Here is a 19,418-nt window from a genome sequence, read left to right on the forward strand (position 1 = left end):
TGCACATGCCCTCTTTTCCCGCCAACCGGTAGCTCCACTCTCCTCTCGGGCTCAAACCCACTTTTAAATATACTCTGCTTCCATCTCTAGCAGTTCAGTTGTCAGAGACGCAGGAAGTACTCAAGAAATACTGGCATCTGAACAGTTAAACCTAGGCACAAGATGGAGCAACCCTGGAGTACTCATGGGTAAAAAGTCTTCAGATTTCATGCTAACAGTTACTGAAGCCTGGTGTAGCACTATAAACACTAAACTGTTAACTGTAAGGTTGGTGGTTCAAACTCACCAGCCACTTCTCAGAAACCCTATCCAAGGTCACTATGAGTTGGAACCAATGCCACAGCATTTAACAACAATAGTAACACCTGTACTTTGAGTGTATTTAGAAACCATTTTGATTTTCTTGAAATCCAGATGTCTGGTTCATGGAAATGGAGTGACCCACCTAGGCCAACTTCCTGTAAGTTGAGCCTTTAGGAATTGTTTCCTAAAGGTATTATCAAAACAAACACTAGCAAACTTAACTTACACCTATGGCTGCAGTAGCTCAAAAGAGGGAACAAATGATCTTTACAGCAAGGATCATTCCCACCCCCTCAATACAAAGGGTATATAGGGATGGGTAACCTGGACATTGGCTACCCAAAATGGGGGTGGGGGGCCACAAAGGCAAGAAGTGACTGGCTTACAAGCTTTCAAGAGGGAGCCTAGGTCCAGAGGGAGCCTAGATTCAGAGGGCGCTGAGGAAGGTAGAATCTCCACTGAGTAGGATCCAATCTGTCTGGGCGGGACTGATGAAAAGCCATGTGGATAGCACTCATGTGGTACAACAGTGAATACTTACTATCAGGACTGACTGTGAGGGTTGGAAATGTAAAGGTAGATGTTTTGTAGCAAAAGGCAGGGAGTGATTAACTTTGTAGTCTAGGAGCAGAGGTTCCTGGGACCATCAAGGGAGAAGAATGGAGTGTGAGACCCTACCCAGAAAAACAGCGACACCAGAGATGGAGGCAGAGATGATGACTTGGAAAGATGGAGTGGCTGGGAACTCAAGACCTAGAGAGGTAGAGGGGCTGTGTGCTGACGACTAGGGGGCAGGCTTGCGGGGTATATACCCTTTAGTTGGTTGATAATACATGGAGGGGACTGTAACCATGGCAATGAAACGATATATGATAGGATGAATGTAAACGGATCACATAATTCACAATAAAACATTTAAAACAAGCAAACAAACAAAAGCATAGCAAATAGATTAGTAGAGATAGTTTTACCTTAGGCATTGGACTCTTTCAGAGAATTGTCTGTGTGCAGCCAGTTTCTAACATTAGCTGATGTCAGAGAGATCTTGGCTGAAAGCACAGAATACCAGAAAGATGTTGTGTTAGTCTGGATTTTCTAGAGAATCAAAACAAGTGAAACATATATATGTATATATAAGGAAAAGTTTATATGAAGGAAATGGCCCATAACTATAGAGTCCCTGTCCCCAGCAATGCCCATCTAAACTGTCCCCTCTTTGGAACACCTCTTTGAATACTTTGTTTTCACACTGATTTGAATTGTATTGACACACAATAAACATTCTATTACACTAATTTTTGGTGTTCCTCTGTATATTTAGATTTTTCACATTTTCATGGAAGGACCTAAAAGGTTTCCATTAGAGACATGTCTAATTTTGCAAAGTGAAATCAAATGGTCCAAATGGTGGTGTAACAGGCATATTTATGAGGGAAATCATGGACTAAAGGTACAACATTCTGATTGAAAGTTTTAAGATCAGGGAAGGTAACTGAAAGGAAGGAGCACTTTACAGTGATTGGCGGGAAATAAGTGTGGACTATTTGGATTGGTAAATTCACAGGGTGGTCATAAGACTGATGTTGTTGCTATTAGGTGCCATCGAGTGGATTCCAACTCATAATGACATATGCACAACACAACGAAGCACTGCCCAGTCGGTCCTGCCACATCCTCACAACCATTGTTATGGTTCAACCCATTACTGCGGCCACTGTATCAGTCCATCTTATTGGGGGTCTTCCTCTTTTTCACTGACCCTTCACTTTAACAAGCACGATTTCCTTCTTCAGGGACTGGTCCCTCCTGATAATATAAACCTGAATAAAAAATTACCTGCATTCCGGTTATATTAAAACGCCCAACCACGTCCATGGCTGATGACAACATTAAGCATGCATGGTAAAAGATTCTGTTGAACAGACAGATGACAGTGGATTATGTGGCAAATCATTAGCAAATCAGCCAGGGCTCTGCCTATAAAATCATCCACGACAGACTTGGGTTTAGAAAAGTTTGTGCGAGATGGGCACCAAAACAACTGATGGAAGAGTATAAAGTGTTTGGATGTCTGCAAACAAAATTTGAATTTATACTCAACGGAAGGTTAAGTCCTTTTTTTAAAAAATCGTTACTGGTGATGAGACATGGATTCATCACTAGAAGCCCGAGAGTAAACAGCAGAGTGTGGAATGGAAACATCCTTAATCACTGACCAAGAAAATGTTCTAAAGTCAATCATCAGCTGGAAAATTGATGCTTACAGATTTCTGGAATTCTCAAGGGCCGGTATTGGTACACTATCAGGAAAAAGGTTCACCAATCAACAGTGCTTGTTACAATGAGAAGCTGCACTGAAGGCTTTGGCAAAAAAACAGGGTTCCAGGAATTGATGGAACGCAAACTGAAATCTTTCAACAAACTGATGTAGCACTTGAGGCACTCACTCATCTGTGCCAAGAAATTTGGAAGACAGTTACCTGGCCAGTCAGCTGGAAGAGATCCATATTTTTGCTGAAGATAATTTATAAATGGTTCCAACACTACATGGACAGTGAACTGCTAGAAATTTAAGCCAGATTCAGAAGGGAAAGTGGCACAAGGGATTTCATTGCTCGTGCCAGATGGATCTCAGCTGAAAGCATAGACTATCAGAAAGAGATTTACTTGAGCTTTATTGACAATGCAGCGGCTTTTGATTCTGTGGAACATGACAAACAATGGATCAAATTGCGAAGAATGTGTATTCCAGAAGACTTCATTGTGGTCATGGGAATCTGTACACAGTTGTTCAAGCAAAACAAGGTGAATGGTTTAAAATCAGGAAAGGTATATGCCAGGGTTGTATTCTTTCACCATACTTATTTAATCTGTACGCTGAGCAAATCATCTGAGAAGTTGGATTATATGAAGAAGAATGTGGCATCAGGATTGGAGGAAGGTTTATTAACAACTTGAGATATGCAGATGGCTACAGTCTTCCGTATGGATTGCACCTCAATGTAAACAAAACTATGATCCTCACAACTGGACCAATAAATAACATCATGATAAACAGAGAAGAGACTGGCATTGTTAAAGACTTCATTTTGTTTGAATCTATAATCAACACTCATAGAAGCAGCAGCCAAGAAATCAGTGATGCATTATTGCATTAGGCAAATCTTCTGCAAACGACCTCTTTAAAGTGCTAGAAAGCAAAGATACCATTTTGAGGACTACAGTGAACTTAACCCAAGTCATGGTATTTTCAATGATCTCATATGCATTTGAAAGTTGGACAATGAATAAGGAAAACAGAAAAAGAATCGATGCATTTGAATTATGGTGTTCTACAAGAATGAACCAATAGATCTGTTTTGGAAGAAGTGCAGCCAGAGTGCTCCTTGGAGGCCAAGATGGCTAAACTTCGTCTCTCATACTTTGGACATATTGTCAGGAGAGAACAGTCGCTAGAGAAGGATGTCATGCTGGGTAAGATGGAGGGTCAGAGAAAGAGAGGAAGACCCCTAACGAGATGGATTGGCCAGGTGGCATCATTGATGGCGTCAGGTGTGGCAGCGGTAGTGAGGTTGGCCCAGGATCGGACATTGTTTTGTTCTGCTGTGCATGGGGTCGCTATGAGTCGGTTCCAACTTGATGGCACCTGACAACAACAACGACAACAAGAATATTAAAAGTACCAAGGCTTGCCAGAAGAACAAATAAATCTGTGTTGGAAGTACAGCGAGAATGCTCTTTAGAAGTGAGGATGGTCAGACTTCGTGTCTCATACTTAGGACATGTTACCAGGAGGGACCAGTTTATGGAGAAGGACACCATGCTTGATAAAATGGAAGGTCTGAGTAAAAGAGGGAGACTCCCAATGAAATGGACAGACACAGTGGCAACAGCGCTGGAACCCAATGTAACTGTAATTGTGAGGATAGTGCAGGATCAGGCAGTGTTTCGTTCTGTTGTGCAGAGGGCTCCTGTGAGATGGAATCAACATGATGGCCCCTAACAACAATAAGGAGTAAGAGTTTGCTTGTAAGAAATGCAGCCAGATGGATTAAGGTGGGGCTAAGAAGTAAGGGTTAAAATGGAACCAAGGATTAAGGACATCCCCACATTGGTTGAGGGTGTGGCTAAAGTCACCATCCTTGGTTTTCCTTAGAGGCATGGTCTGAGTTCAATATGCAGGGAATGCTTTGGGGAAGTTCATGCTCTTACTCTGGAACTTGCATCTGGTTCAGGCCATCTGACTCTCTAGTTTGTGGGATTTGTGGTTTATCAGCTGACCTGAGCAACCAGCTTCCACACTCTACTGCTTCAACAGCAGACCTGCTATTTTGGGTTCCTTGGCTCCTGAGACTATGTGGATAATGAGACTCCTCCAGAGCGACCTATGAGCTATGGACTTGGAACATGCCTGTCTCCATAATTGCGTGAGTCATTTTCTTAACCATCTTGAATTCTGTGAGACATATACAGTGTATTGTATAATCCTGGGACACAAGGCAGTGGAGGAATGGTGACTGATGAATTATGGAATGTTATAATATTTTGGAACAGTCACACATTTGGGATATCTTTAACCTCCACATTGCAGGGACAAGCCTCATGCTGAACTTTCTAAATGAAAATTTTCATGTCTGCTCCCTATCTCTTCTCTTTAGAGCTGTTAAAACCTAAATCATTTATGTTAAAAATGTAAGTCAATAATAGAAACCGATTAGAGTGTACTGAATATATGATTTTCAAATTGGGAACAAATAAACCAACCCACTGCTGGTTCTGTCTCAGATTCTAACAGATAGAGTAGAACTACACCAAAGCATTTTCTGGGCTGAGATATTCACAGGAAGCTCACTGACATCTTTTCCCCATGGCACAACTGGCGAGTAAGTCACCAACCTTTTGTTTATGTGCTATCAAAGAGTGAAAAATGTTCTGAAGCTGAGAGAATGTCCATAGATACCTAATCTTAATTGGCATTGCCATGGAAAATTGTTACAGAATCAACAACTGGTGGCCAGAAAGGATGTCACATAGCATTGTCTTAAAGCAAAATTAAAATTATTACTAATTTACCCTAAAACAGTCTAGTTTGACTTTTAGACTGTTTCCCAAAACTGAACGAGTTCTTCAAAGACTGTAATGCCTAAGTAAAATGGTGTTTCTAGACCACTGTTCAACTCAATTCAAAGATGACTTTTAGAAACAAGTTTCTTCTAAGGCTCCATGTTGAAAGGATATCTAAGGGGAAGTGACATGGCTGAGTCACCCCAACTCCAAAGACTACTGAAATCTGGATTCTAGGAAAACTGAAGTGGTTTCTCAGGGCATAAGTTACAATTATTATTTGTTTATTGTTAAGTGAATTCCATACCAGAAAGGAGCTGCGTGGTTTGGCCCCTAATTGTCAAACAAATCAAGTACTATTTCCTTTATTAGTTTGTGAGCAACTTGAGAGCAAAGTCTTGAATTATTCAAGCTTGTGTTCTCCAGTCTAGAATTACTCCAATCAGGTTTGTTGTTGTTGTTTTAATTAATCAAATACAAATGGGGTAAAGGTGGCAATGGCAGATCAAGAGAATGGATGCAGAAAAAGGTCAGTCTGGGAGGAAAGAAAAGAAAGCAACAGCCACCTATTTAAGTTACCAATATGCCTGCATTCGCTCACGTGACATCAGACTGTTGTGAAGTGCCGTCGAGTCGGTTCCAACCCAAAGCAACCCTGTACAGGGTTTCTGAGGGGCGACTGGTGAGTTTGAACCACGGACTTTTTGGTTCCAAAAGACCCTGCAATCCATCGCATTAACCTACAGCGCCGCAGCAGGACATCAAAATAGATTTCTAAAAGCTTAAGATACGCCTCTCGCGAGAGGAAAGTTCGATCACGAAAAAGTATGTCAGTCGGAGCCCCGCCTTCCTTGAATCCCACCCACTTCTCGTCCTCACTCCCTCCGTGTACCCGCGCGTGTGACGCCACGACGCCGTGCGTGGCCGCGGTGCGGCGCAGGGGGCCGGCCCGCAGCGAGGCGCCGGAGGAGGAAGTGGTGCGGTTGTTGCTCCCTCTGCGCCCACCGCTGGCTCCCGGGGCGCAGAGAGGGACTGCACCGCTGCTGCGTCGCTCTCCCGTGCTGCTCCCCTCCATGAACCCGGGCGCTGCCGCACCCCTTCCTCGGGCCTCCGCTTACCCCGGGGTCTATGGAAGTAATGGAAGGACCCCTCAACCTGGTGAGTGAGTGACCCACAGATGATCACGTCCGTCCTTCGGCACCTTTGCCTCAGGAGTACGATCCGGTGCGGGCTGACCCTCGAGGCCTGGAGGCGGGTTTGGCACTGACGGCCCCAGAGGCAGAGAGGCAACAAGCAGACAGTGGCTCTCAGCGAGTCGGGGCAAGTCGCCCCAGACTTTGTCCCTTTCCCCTCCTTTCGGAGACCATCGGGAAGCTCCCTTGTTGCACTTTCCTCCGCCTCTGGGCGCTCTCTGCCGCAGGGCCCCGGGCGAGGGCAGGTCACCAGCTGAGGCCGCCACCTTCGAGACAGGCCAGGGGCATGCCTCCAGCCGCCACGTAGCCGTCTCCTTGCCACCTGGAGAGCAAACGGCTCGGGCAGAAATAGTGTGTAATACTGGTGTTAATTTCTAATGGGGGTCCTGAGTCTGAGCCTCCTCGCTTGGAGATTTGGAATGTATCTCGCTTTGCCCCCCGTCTTTTTCTCTTCACCCATTTCTAGCAAACATTCAGATGGCATTAGTTGGGGGAAGGGGGTTACCCTTGTTTTTAACTTATTTAGGCATCATGAAAGTAGGAGAGATGTTTGCCTTTCTAGAAAAAAGAAAGAAAAAAAATGTGTTAATAGGTCATTCTTTTATTACAATGTTTTTACTCATTTCAAGTGTTGCAATTAAAACACACAGAGAGGCCGCTGCAGCTTTGGGTCCCATACCCATTTTGGATGCTGTTACAGAAAGGTCAGATTGCTTAAAGGTTGCAGACAGAAGTCACAGAGGTTTTCATATTCTTAGGGCTTGTCAATGCTGTCGGTCAGTTCTGACTCATAGCGACCCTGTATAGGACTTCCAAGAAGTGGCTGGTGGGTTTGAACCGCCGACCTTGCTGTTAGCAGTCTAGTGCTTATCCAGTCCCTCACTGGGACTCCGTAGGTTTGGGAGTGGAAAAAATATATATATTTTCTCTGATTGGAACTCTGAACTCTAGTGTCTTGGAAGAGCTAGGTGTGGGTTCAACTCCTGACAGAAGTGGAACCCACAGTTTTGAAAGCACAGATTCTGGAGTCAGAATACTTGGATTTGAATTCTGGGTTTCCACTCACTGGCTGTATGACCTTGGACATGTTATTTGACCTCACTACGTTTCAGGTTTCTATTAAACTTGTTGTAAGGCTTAAAGAAGTAAATAGGTGTAAAGTCCTTAGAATAGAACCTGGTACAATTGGCACACAGTACAGTAAGAATTAACTAGTATTATAACTAAACTGTAAGGCCTTAATTTGAAATCTCACCAGCAAAATAAAGGACTTGTTGAGCTTTAAACCTGAAATTTTAAGACCTAAAGCTGTTTATCACAAATGACTGGTGCTAGGTTATGTGGTTAGTAACTTTGAGCAGCCCTTTCAAACGCTCTCCCACTATTGATAAAAGTTGTTGTACACTTAAGAAAACATTGGACAAGAGTTGTAAGTATTTAGACATCAGGGAAGTTTCTTGCAGTTTTTGTTTTTAAGGTGACAGTTTCATACTGAAAATTCACATTATTAAAAATAATTAGTTTACAAACTGCTTCAAAGTCCAAGTGTCTTTGCAAAATAACCCTTGGTTCATTTCCACCTGGCTTCCCTTTGTTCGAGTGCAGGTTGTAGTATGTTGTTAGGTGCCTTTGAGTTGGTTCTGACTCTCAGTCACTGTACAGGATATCTGAGGAGCAGCTGATGAATTTGAAGTACTGACCTTTCAGGTCAAACCAAACTTGCAATCAAGCAATCTTATAGCGCCACACCAGGACTCCAGGTCACAGTATTGTTTTTAAGTGCCGAGAGTTAGTTCCAACATATTGACCCTGTATAGGGTTTCCGAACAGTGACTGGTGAGTTTGAACCACTAACATTGCCGTTCAAACCAAGCTGGTAGTGGAGCACTTATATCCTTCAGTGCCTCACCAGGACCCCACGTTACATTATGCTGTTGTTATTAAGTGCCATCGAGTCAATTCCAACTCATGCTTTGTTTACCTAGATTACAGACTCTTAAAGGACAGGGACCACGTGACTGCCTGTTGTATATCATGTGTTTGGCCCTTAAGAATTGCTGAGAAAATAGTTGCTGAATAACTGAACTTCTTTCTAGAGCGGTCAGTTCTTTCATCACCTGAGACTGATCGAATGAAACTTGTGGCTTTAAAAGAGCTTCTCATTTACGAAAAGGAGTAGTGACCCTGTGTAGGGTTTCCAAGGAGCGACTGGTGAACTTGAACCTCTGGCCTTGCAATTCAAACCGACCTTGCAGTCCAGCGCATTAAGCCACAGCACCAAAGCTAAATGTTGTACAAGTGTGTGGTAGATTATGAGAAGACTGACACTGAGTTCCAGCTGTAGATGGAGAAATGGTTCAAAGATGGCAAGAATATTTTCCTAGAAGGAGAATTTTAAAAAGATCCCTGTTAAGCAGGCTACATAATTCCATAATTTAACCATAAAATTGATGTGGACCACCTTGAATTCTTAAACCATGTCAGAGTTAAAAGATCTGACTTCTGCCAGACCTGTTTATTGGAATATGAAGAGGAATATGACGATAGAAGAGAGATTAACATTTACTTGATCAACTTTAACTCTGTTGCTAAGTACTGACGACAGGCCCCTGAATTGTTGTCACCCAGAATTTTAGAAGACTGAGGTTTCTGAAGACTCACGTTCTTTTATGTCAGCAGGTATTCAAATTATTGTCCACTTGATTCAACATGAGAACTAGTTTCCAGTGCTATGATTCAACCAGTGTCTGTGAAAATTCAAGTAGTATATGCAAGTTTTTTCAAATTCATCATATTGAGGACTTATTTACTACAATACACTTAGATGTAGAATCCTGCATAATCAGAATATCCTTGGAATTTATAAGAACAGCCTCTTACTTATACAGATGAATAAACAGAAATTAAGTAATTGCCTAAGTCATAAATAAAACATCATGTATCACAACCTATTTCTAGCAGTGACTGATCATCTTTGTTGTACTCATTAAAAAATCATTGTTATTTCAATGTGATTCTTTTCTCATCAGTTTTTCTTTTTGCCAATTATGGGAAATTTCTATGGAAAATTATAACAGAATTACTTAGTGTATAGTTAGACATTTTCTTTACCATACACTTAATTTTGCTAATATACGTGATGTTAGCAAAGGTCATATCTGTGTGGGATAATTTCTCCCTCTCTGACTTGTTTGCTGCCAACTTGGGAAGTGATGTCAGACTGTAATTTATATGTGACTGTTGCTCATGCTTTGCTTACCTAGATTACAAACTCTTAAAGGACAGGGACCATGTGACTGCCTGTTGTATTTCATGTGTTTGGCCATTGAGAATACTGAGAAAATAGTTGCTCAATAACTGAACTTCCCCCTAGAGTAGTCAGTTCTTTCATTGCATGAGGCTGTTAATGAAGCTTCTGGCTTTAAAAAAGCTTCGCTTTTAGGAAAAGGAATCATATTATGGTCCAAGGATGGGCCTTGTAGTAGCTCATATTACAGGCATACCTCAGGATTGTTTTGGGTTCTGCTCCAGGTCATCCCAGTAAAGTAAATATTGGAATAAAATGAGTCATATAAATCTCTTTTAAGTGTACAGTTTGTTGTTAAATGCTGTCGAGTCAATTCTGACTCATAGCAATCTTCTGTGTAGTTTCTAAGGAGGTATTGGGGGGGTTTGAACAACCAACCTTACGATTAGCAGTCCAGTGCTTATCCTGTAGTGCCAGCACTCTCAGAAGTGTATAGACCTAGATGGAGGACGGTCTGTGGAGAAACAATAGTTTCACATTTTCATGTTTGTTTAAGGTTTCTGTGATTTTGTAGAAATGCTTTTTGATTTACCCTCCTGTATTATCTTATTTTGTATTTTTACCAGCCCTATGAGCAATTAGTGAGGTTGGCCCAGGATCAGGCAGTGTTTCATTCTGTTGTGCATAGGGTCACTATGAGTCGGTACTGATACTGACTCGATGCCACCTAACAACAACAACAAATGATCAGTTATTCCCATTTTACAGATGAAGACATTGAAATGCAAAATAGCAGCCGTGTTGTTTGAAAACCATACCCCCTGTGGTAAAGTCATTCTACACATAGCCACTCTTTAAGACACAGTAGTTAATTGCGGGTAGGTCAGTTCTGACGCATAGACCCTGTATAGGGTTTCTGAGGAGCAGCTGGTGAGCTTGAACTGCTGACCTCACAGTTCAAATGACTTTGCAGTCCAGAGTGGTGTCGTTGTTGTTATGTGCCGTGGAGTCCAGAGTAGACTTCCCTTTAAGGTTTCCAAGGCGCTGTGAATCGATGTAGCATTGCTTAAGCCTACTGCCACATATTTCTCCCAGTGCTACTGGTGGGTTGGACCCACCAGCCTTTTTGTTAGCAGTTGAGCACTTAACCACTGTGCTACCTTGGTACCTTGGAATTTGAAAGTAGTTTTCTAAATTTAACCTTGACCTGTTAGATCAATGTTTGCTTTTTTTTTTCCTGTATGTTAGGTGTGTGGGACATAATTTGTATTCTAAATACATAGTTGTTCAAATAAAGAATTTTACTGTTTCGTTTTGTCTTAATCTGTACATAATCTCAGCATCTAACATCCCATCCTCCACTCTCCACTTCCTACTAGATTTGCAACTCCAAAAACCCTTCAACCGCAACTGTGCTGGGATCTTAATCCTGCCACCTTTTCACTGTTACTTTTTGTCCACCAACTCTGCCTCATGGCAACCCCATGTGTGTCAGAGTAGAACTGGGCTCCATAGAGATTTAAAAATTTATTTTGCTTTCCTCTTCACCAAAGTTAATATATTAATTGACTTTTCTATTAGATCAGTGCTTACTCTTTTGTCTTTAGTCTGATCCACAATTAGAATTTCTTACATAATGACCAACGCACACACATACACACAGGGCTTTAGAAAGTTCATGGGAAAGTGGAATTGAAAGATAATTGAATTTTCTGTAAACTTTATTTGGAGCTCCCTTATACATCTGTGTACATTAATGTAGCTCTACAAGGTGCCTCTTGGCTTGCACAAAGCAGGGACCCTTTGTAAATTTTACCAAGAGAAAATAAAACTGCAGTAGGTGATGCACTCTAAAAATTTAATCAGAGTTTTAAAAATGCTTCTTGTTACTCAGTTGATTTCACAACATAGAAGTAGGTTACAACCTGTGATTTTGGCTAATGCGTCAGACTGCAAAGATGTTTGAACTGCAAGGTCAGTGGTTCAAGCTCACCAGATGCTCCTTGGAAACCCTATACAGGGTTGCTAATGGGTCAGAATCAACTCGACAGCTTTTAACAACAACATAGTAGATTCTGAGTCCTGGTGTGGTGCTGTGGGTTAATAAGCTGTGTACTGCGAGGTCAGGGGCTCACACTCACCAGCCGTTCCTTGGAAACCCTATACAGGGTCACTTAACAATAACTACAACATACTAGATAAGGAATTCCGGTAGTATAGTGATTAAGAGTCGGGCTGCTAACCTCAGGGTCAGCTGTTCGAAACTAGCAGCCATTCTGTGGGAGAAAAATGGGGCTTTTTGCACCTGTAAAGATTTGCAGCCTCAAAAACCCTGTGCAGAGTCACTATGAGTTAGAGCCAACTCCACGGCACACCATCACGACTTTACTGGATTCTAAGCAGATGGTGGCAATTCTGAAAAGGTGCAAGCTAAATTGGAAAATTGAGTTAGAGAAAAGAAACTGGTAGAGCTGCCTGTGGGAATAGATGATTCCGTTTGTGAAAAAGTCCTTGTGGTCTAACATTTGGACCATTTTCACTATGATTGTGTTATCTTAGTTGGTGTGGCAGTCAATTTAGTACTTATTATTAGAAAACACTATTGTTATTAAAGTGCTGTCCAGTTGGTTCTGACTGATAGCAGCACTATATAGAGTTTCTGAGATGGCTGCTGGATTTGAACTGCCGACTTTGTGGTTAGCAGTCCATTGCTGAACCTACAGTACCACAGCAGGAGTCCATGCTGCTTCTTGTCTAAAGGAAACTTTCTGGGGTGAAGGGAAGGAAGGTGTTCGGGAAGCTTTCCTTTGTTCACTACTGAAGATCAGGAGTAGCTTAGATTTTCATACACCCTCCTTTTGGTATTTGTTTCATACTCTGATGTTCCTTTCTCTTCATCTTTCCATATTGCTTTCTCCAAAGACATTTAAATAAATAGAAAGTATTATTTTCTTTTTGGAATGAAGACAATTATCGAACTTGTATTTTTAAAATACTTTGTAAAAGTAGGAAGTACTCAACAATGAGGGAATCTGCTTAGTTGTAATTGCTAGGATATTTGTTGGTAGGTTTTAGAAACCAACTTCAAATTAATTTAAGCACAAAGGAGTAATTAATTGGCATCCAAAGAAAAGTGCTGGAAGGGCAGGCATACAATGCAGATAGCCTGTGAAGTTCTGGGACTGGAGTCCCTGATGAGGTCAGAATTCTCAGTTGTCTAGAGAATCTGCCTCTCCAGGCTTGACTGCTCACACGCCTCACTGCAGATCTGCTTTCCACCTGGCTAGGTCCTGAGTGTCACATTAGTTCTCGAAACTTCGCTGACATACTCTGTGATCCTAAGTTGGGAAATTTGGAAGAAAGGAACCTTTATGTGTCCAGGGGACCATGTCATATCAGAATATGACAGCTTGCACAGTAAGCAAGTGGACTGCCTGGGAGGAGTAGTTCACCGAAAGCAGTGGGCCTGTGGAAAGGCTTGGCTGTTTCTGAAAAGGAGTGGCCAGGGAGGGAGGAATTTGTACAGAGTATGCAGAAAGTCAGTTGTCTGCAGCATTACTTACTAAAGTTGTTTTCCTATTTAAAAAGGTTTCAGAACATTTCATACTATTGTGCTTTCATTTTTACTTAAGCAGGAGTAGCATCTTGCTGCTCAAAGTGTCCTAGAGATTGGATAGATGAAAGTACACGAAATAAATAGACCATTGACTGAATACACATATTTCTGTACATATAAATGGAGTCCTTGGATGATTAAACGCTTGGTGCCTGCTCAGCTGCAATGTAAAAGGTTAATGGTGATTTGAGTCTACCTAGGCTTGCTTCGAAAGGAAGTCTGGTGATCTAACTTCTGAAAAACCAGCCATTGAAATCCCTACAGAGCACAATTCTCTGACACACATGGGGTTGCCAGGAGTTGTAATCTGTTTGTTTTGTAAAATATAACAAAATGTTTCTTATTTTAACCATTTTTTTTAAGCGTACAAGTACCTGAAGTGAGTTTTCTTTTTTTCATATCTTTTAGGGTGCCTTTATGGTCTTTCTTCCAGTCCTGTGCTCTGCTCCTCAGATCCCCTTTGTTGTTTCCCACCTCTACTGCTCCACTTTACCAAGCATGATGTCCTTTTTCAGGGACTGATTCCTCCTTGACGTGTGCGTGGCAAAGTCTCACCGTCCTGGCTTCTAAAAAGGCTTCTGGGTCTACTTGCAGCACAGATTTGTTTGTTCTTTTGGCAGTCCATGGTACTTTTAATATTCTCCTCTAACAGCAAAAGTCAAAGGTATCAATTCTTTGGTCATCTTTATTCATTGTACAAGTTTCACATGCATATGAGGTTATTGCAAATACTGTGGCTTGGGTCAGGCTCACCTTAGCCCTCATATTGACATCTGTGCTCTTCAACACTTTAAAGAGGTCTTGTGTAGCAGATTTGCCTAATGCAATACGTTGTTTGATTTCTTTACTGCTGCTTTCATGAGTGCTGATGGTTGATCTGAGCTAAATGAAGACTCTGACAACTTCAGTCTTTTCTCCATTTATCTATATATCATTTATTGGTGCAGTGATAAGGATTTTTGTTTCCTTTCATTGAGGTGCAACCCATACTGAAGGCTTCATCAGTAAGTTTCTTAAGTTTCATCAGTAAGTATTTTAAGTCCTCTTCTCTTTCAGCAAGCAAGATTATGTCATCTGCATATCACAGGTTGGTAATGAGTCTTGATGCCACATTTTTCTTCATGTAATCCAACTTCTCATATTATGTACTCAGCCAGATTGAAAAAGTATGGTGTAAGAATGCAACCCAAGCACACACTTTTCCTGATTTTAAGCCATTCAGGGTTCCCTTGTTCTGTTCAAACAACTGCCTCTTGGTCTGTGTACAGGTTCCTCATAAGCACAGTTAAGTGTTTGGAATGCTCATTTTCTGCAGTGTTGTCCTTAGCTTGTCTTGATCCACACAGTTGAAAGCCTTTGCGTAGTCAGTAAAGCACAGGCAGACACCTTTCTGGTATTCTCTGCTTTCAGCCAAGATCCATCTGACATCAGCAGTGATATCCCTTTTTCCACATCCTTTTCTGAACCTTTCAAAGTTCTCTGTCAGTGTACTGTTATAGCTGTTTTTGACTTACCTTTTGCAAAATTTTACTTGCGTGAGATATTAATGATACGCCCGATAATTTCTGCATTCCTTTGGGTCACCACTTTTGTGAAATGGGTGCAATTATGGTTCTTCTCCAATCAGGTGACCAGGTAGCAGTCATCCAAATTTCTTAGCATAGAAGAGTGAGTGTCTCTAGAGCCACATCAGGTTTTTGAAAGATTTCCATTTGTAGTCCATCAATTCCCAGAGCCTGGTTCTTTACCAGTGCCTTCAGTGTGCCTTGGACTTCTTCCTTTGGTATCACTGGCTCGTGATCATATGCTACCTCTTAATATGTTTAAACATTGACCACTTCTTTTTGGTACAGTGACTTTGTATTCCTTCCATCATCTTTTGATGCTTTCTGCATCATTCAATATTTTGCCCAGAGAATCCTTAAATCTTGCAAGTTACTGCATGAATTTTTTTCTTCAGTTCCTTCATCTTGATAAATGCTGAATGTGTTGTTTTCTTTTGATTTCCTAACTCCAGCTCTGTCTGCACATTTGAGTATAATATTTGACTTTGTATTCTCGAGTTGCCCTCTGATATTTTCTATTCAGCTCTTTTACCTCCTCATTTCTCCCATTTGCTTTGGCATCTCTATGTTGGTGAGCATGTATCAGAGTCTCTACTGACACCCATTTTGGTCTTTTTCTTTTTTGTCTTCTTAATGACTTTTTGTTTTGTTCCTGTGTGATGTTCTTAATGTCATCACACAACTCTTCTGGTCTTCGGTCATTAGTGTCTGAGTCCTCAAATCTATTCTTGAGATCTCTAAATTCACATGGTATATGTTCAAGGCCATATTTTGACTCTTCTGGATTTGTTATAATTTTCTTCAGCTTCAGCCTGAACTTACAGGTGAGCCCCTGATCTTGTTTTGACTGATGAGGTGGGGGGGCTTTCCCACTGTCTCTTTCCATAGCTGTAGTCAAATTTCTTTGCACTCCACCTGGTGAAGTCCATTTTTATAGTTGTCTTTTATGTTGTTTTAAAAAAGTATTTGCAATGAACAAGTCATTGGTCTTATAAAATTCTATCATGCAATATCCAGCATCATTTCTATCACCAAGGCCATATTTTCCAATGATTTATCCTTCCTCTTTGTTTCCAACTTTTGCCAGTAATTATCTGTAATTACTAGTAATTAATTATCAATACATCTTTATTGTATGTTTGATCAATTTTAGACTGAAGAAGTTGGTAAATTCTTCACTTCCATCCTATTACAGACAGCATTGTACTTAAAGATCTAGAAATTTTATTTTTGATAATGAATGCAACACCATTCCTCTTTGATTTGTATTCCTGGTAATGTAAACCATGTGGTTACCAGATTTAAAGTAACCAACACAAATCCATTTTAGCTCACTAATGCCTTGAATGGAGTCTTGGTGTGGTGCTGTGGGATAATGCGCTGGACTGCAAGGTCAGTTTGAGCCACAAGGTTGGTGGTTCAAACCCACCAGCAGGTCCTCAGAGACCCTATGTAGGGTCACTATGAGTCAGAACCAACTTGACAGCACTTAACAATGTCAATGCCTAGGATATCGATGTTTATGCATTCCATTTCGTTTTTGACAATTTTCAATATTCTTAGATTCAGCAGGACTGTGAAGCGGCAGATCTTCCCCAGTCATATATTGAGTGCCTTCTAACCTGAGGGGCTGATCTTTCGACACTATATTTGACAACATTCTGGTGCTCTTCGTCTTATTTCAGAATTCAGTACTCTTCTGCTGTCTAACAGAGTTCCACTGCTGTTCATAAAGTTTCTCTAAGTATGCGGAAGTAGTCTATGTCTCCTTCTCATAGTCTGTCTGTCTGGAAGCTCATCTGAAGTATGTCCACCATGGGTGACCCTACTGTCATTTAAAACACTGGTGGCACAGCTTCCAGAACCATAGAAGCATGCGAGCCACCACAGTACAGCAAACTGATAGAGGAATGGTGGTGGTGGTGGTAATGTGCCGTGGAGTCGGTTCCGACTCACAGGGTTTCTGAGGCTGTAAATCTTTACGGGAGCAGAATGCTTCATCTTTCTTCCGCAGAACAGCTGGTAGTTTCGAACTGCTGACCTTGTGGTTCGCAGCCCGATTCATAACCACTACGCTACACCAGAGCTCCTTGAGATAAACGAGTAGTGGTGGTAAAATAGAGGGTCAACAAGAGAGGAAGGACCCTCAAAGAAATAATATAACGGCACAGACTGGATGGTGTTTCGTTCTGTTGTACATGTGATTTCTGTGTGTCACAACTGACTTGGCATCATCTGACAATCATCTTCCTAGATAGAGTGGGAGAAAATGTGACACAAAACTCAAGATTATAAGAGACCCTGGCCACCCTTGGGGTCTGGAATGGAACTCACCCTTATGTAAGTCCAATTTTCAGTCAAGAGATAGAGAGGTCTATAGAGAAGAACATCACCACTGATAAGGTATGTCCACCATGGAATGGAATGGTCAAGGATTCAAGATCAAAAGAACAGCATTTACCTAAGGACAAAGTTCAAAAAGGTTGAAATGAGAATAAGTACTACTTGGAGGAGGTCGGGTAACTGTTGTTGCATGGAGGGGATTCCAGTCCTTGAGGTGAAACAAAGTGTATGGTGTATTGACTATAGAACTGATGATCTGCTCTGTAAATCTTCACTCATTTGATAATACTAAGTTTAAGGGAAAAAAGGCAGAGCCCTAATGGTGCACTGGTGATACACTCAACTGCTAACCCTAAAAGGTGGGCGATTTGAACCCACCAGCTGTGCTCCGTGGCAAGCTGACAGCCTTGGAAACCCCGGAGTACAGGTCTACTCTGTCCTGTAGGATTGTAGAGTCTGGATGAAATCAACTCAATGGCAAAGGATTTGGCTTTTAGTTAGATATGTGTAGGTTTATATGTAATGTTTCCTATGCCCCAAAGCAAATGAAGATCAGAGGAAGAGATACTGAATGAAAATAAAAGGCAATGAAAACTTAAAAAAGAAAAAAAACAGGTATCTGACTTCAGTCAGAGCTGCCTTGTGACAGCATCATCAGAATGGTCCATGTTAAGTCCGGGACTGCTTATACTATGGGTCTTGGCTGTACCCATTAATTGCCTCCAATTACAGACGTAGCTGTGATGGAGGGTTGGTGTGTGGCAATAAACAGCATTATTTATCTTCCTAAAAATATTGTGAGTCGTATCATTCTGTAATGCAGCAGAACTTAGGAATGTTTGTCTCCTAGGCCCATCAACAGAGCAGACGAGCAGACCGTTTGTTAGCTGCAGGGAAATACGAAGAGGCAATTTCCTGTCACAAAAAGGCTGCTGGTGAGTATTTTTTTATTGTGTTTTCAGTGATAGTTTGCACAGCACAGTAGGTTCCCATTTGCCAGTTGCTGTTCCGCAGGAGAAAGATGAGGCTTTCTGCTCCTGTAAAGATTTGCAGCCTCGGAAGCCCTGTACAGGGTCACTATGAGTCAGATCCGACTCCACCGTACTTAACAACAACAACATACATAGAGCGGAGCTGTGGGTTAATGCACCAGACTGCAAAGTCATTTGAACCACAAGATCAGCAGTTCAAGCCCACCACTTACTCCTTGAAAACCCTACACAGGGTCGCTATGGGTCGGAATTGACTCGACGGCACTTAACAACAACAACATACATAGAGCGCACGGATGCTAGTTGCAGTTTTCACAATATGCCAACATTCTCTTTAATTAGTTCTGAGCATTTCATTCCCACTCCTCTAGTTTCTCTGCCCCGGTGACTATTGTTTTTAAGAAATATTGAGTGTAAAACTGGAGAGCAGTTTCATTTCTCTGTTCGCTCTGAACTCTACTATTGCTGTGTTTTTGCCTTGCACTTACAAGGTAGCAAGGTAGATACTACTGACCTTTCAGACAGGGGTAGGGAATGCCAGAACCTGCCAAGGCAGCTGCAGTCCCAGCCATCACGTTGTTGTTGTTGTGTGTTTAAGTGCTGTCAAGTCGATTCCAGCTTGTAGGGACCCTGTATTAGGGTTTCCCGGGAGTGGCTGGGAGTGGAGTTCAAACCAACCTTGCAGCCCAGCGGATGCTTTATACCACAGTGCCGCACCAGAACTCCAGGCATCATGCTGTTGTTGTTATTTAGTGCTGGTGAGTTGGTTCCGACTCATAGCAATCCTTTACAGGGTTTCCAAGGCTGTAAATCTTTATGGGAGCAGAAAGCATCACTTTCTCCCACAGAACAGCTGGTGGTTTCCAACTGCTGACCATGTAGTTCGCAGCCCGATTCATAACCACTACGCCACCAGAGCTCCTTACATCCTGATGAGGAGTGAGTTCATTAAATCTCTGACCAAATATAGCAGACTGATTTTTTTTTTTTTTTTCCAGACTGATTTTTAAGCTGATAGTTTTATGAGACTTGTGAATGAGGTTATAAATTTTGGCAGAAAAAAGGTTTCCCACTCCTGCCCTAGACTGTCGGTTC

General features: G+C 41.8%; 1 protein-coding gene across 1 annotated transcript in view; it reads left to right on the forward strand.

Annotated features, from left to right (window-relative positions):
* The first annotated feature begins 6,440 nt into the window (after window positions 1–6,440).
* Window positions 6,441–19,418, forward strand: part of LOC102818569 (nuclear receptor-binding factor 2-like) — a 17,997-nt gene continuing 5,019 nt past the window's right edge. The window contains exon 1 of the mRNA XM_006835810.1: window positions 6,441–6,525. Within this exon, the coding sequence (XP_006835873.1) occupies window positions 6,441–6,525 (85 nt within the window). The remainder of the gene's footprint in view (window positions 6,526–19,418) is intronic.

Source organism: Chrysochloris asiatica, unplaced genomic scaffold (genome assembly GCF_000296735.1).
Source record: "Chrysochloris asiatica unplaced genomic scaffold, ChrAsi1.0 scaffold00020, whole genome shotgun sequence".
In the NCBI taxonomy this organism is placed as follows: domain Eukaryota; kingdom Metazoa; phylum Chordata; class Mammalia; order Afrosoricida; family Chrysochloridae; genus Chrysochloris; species Chrysochloris asiatica.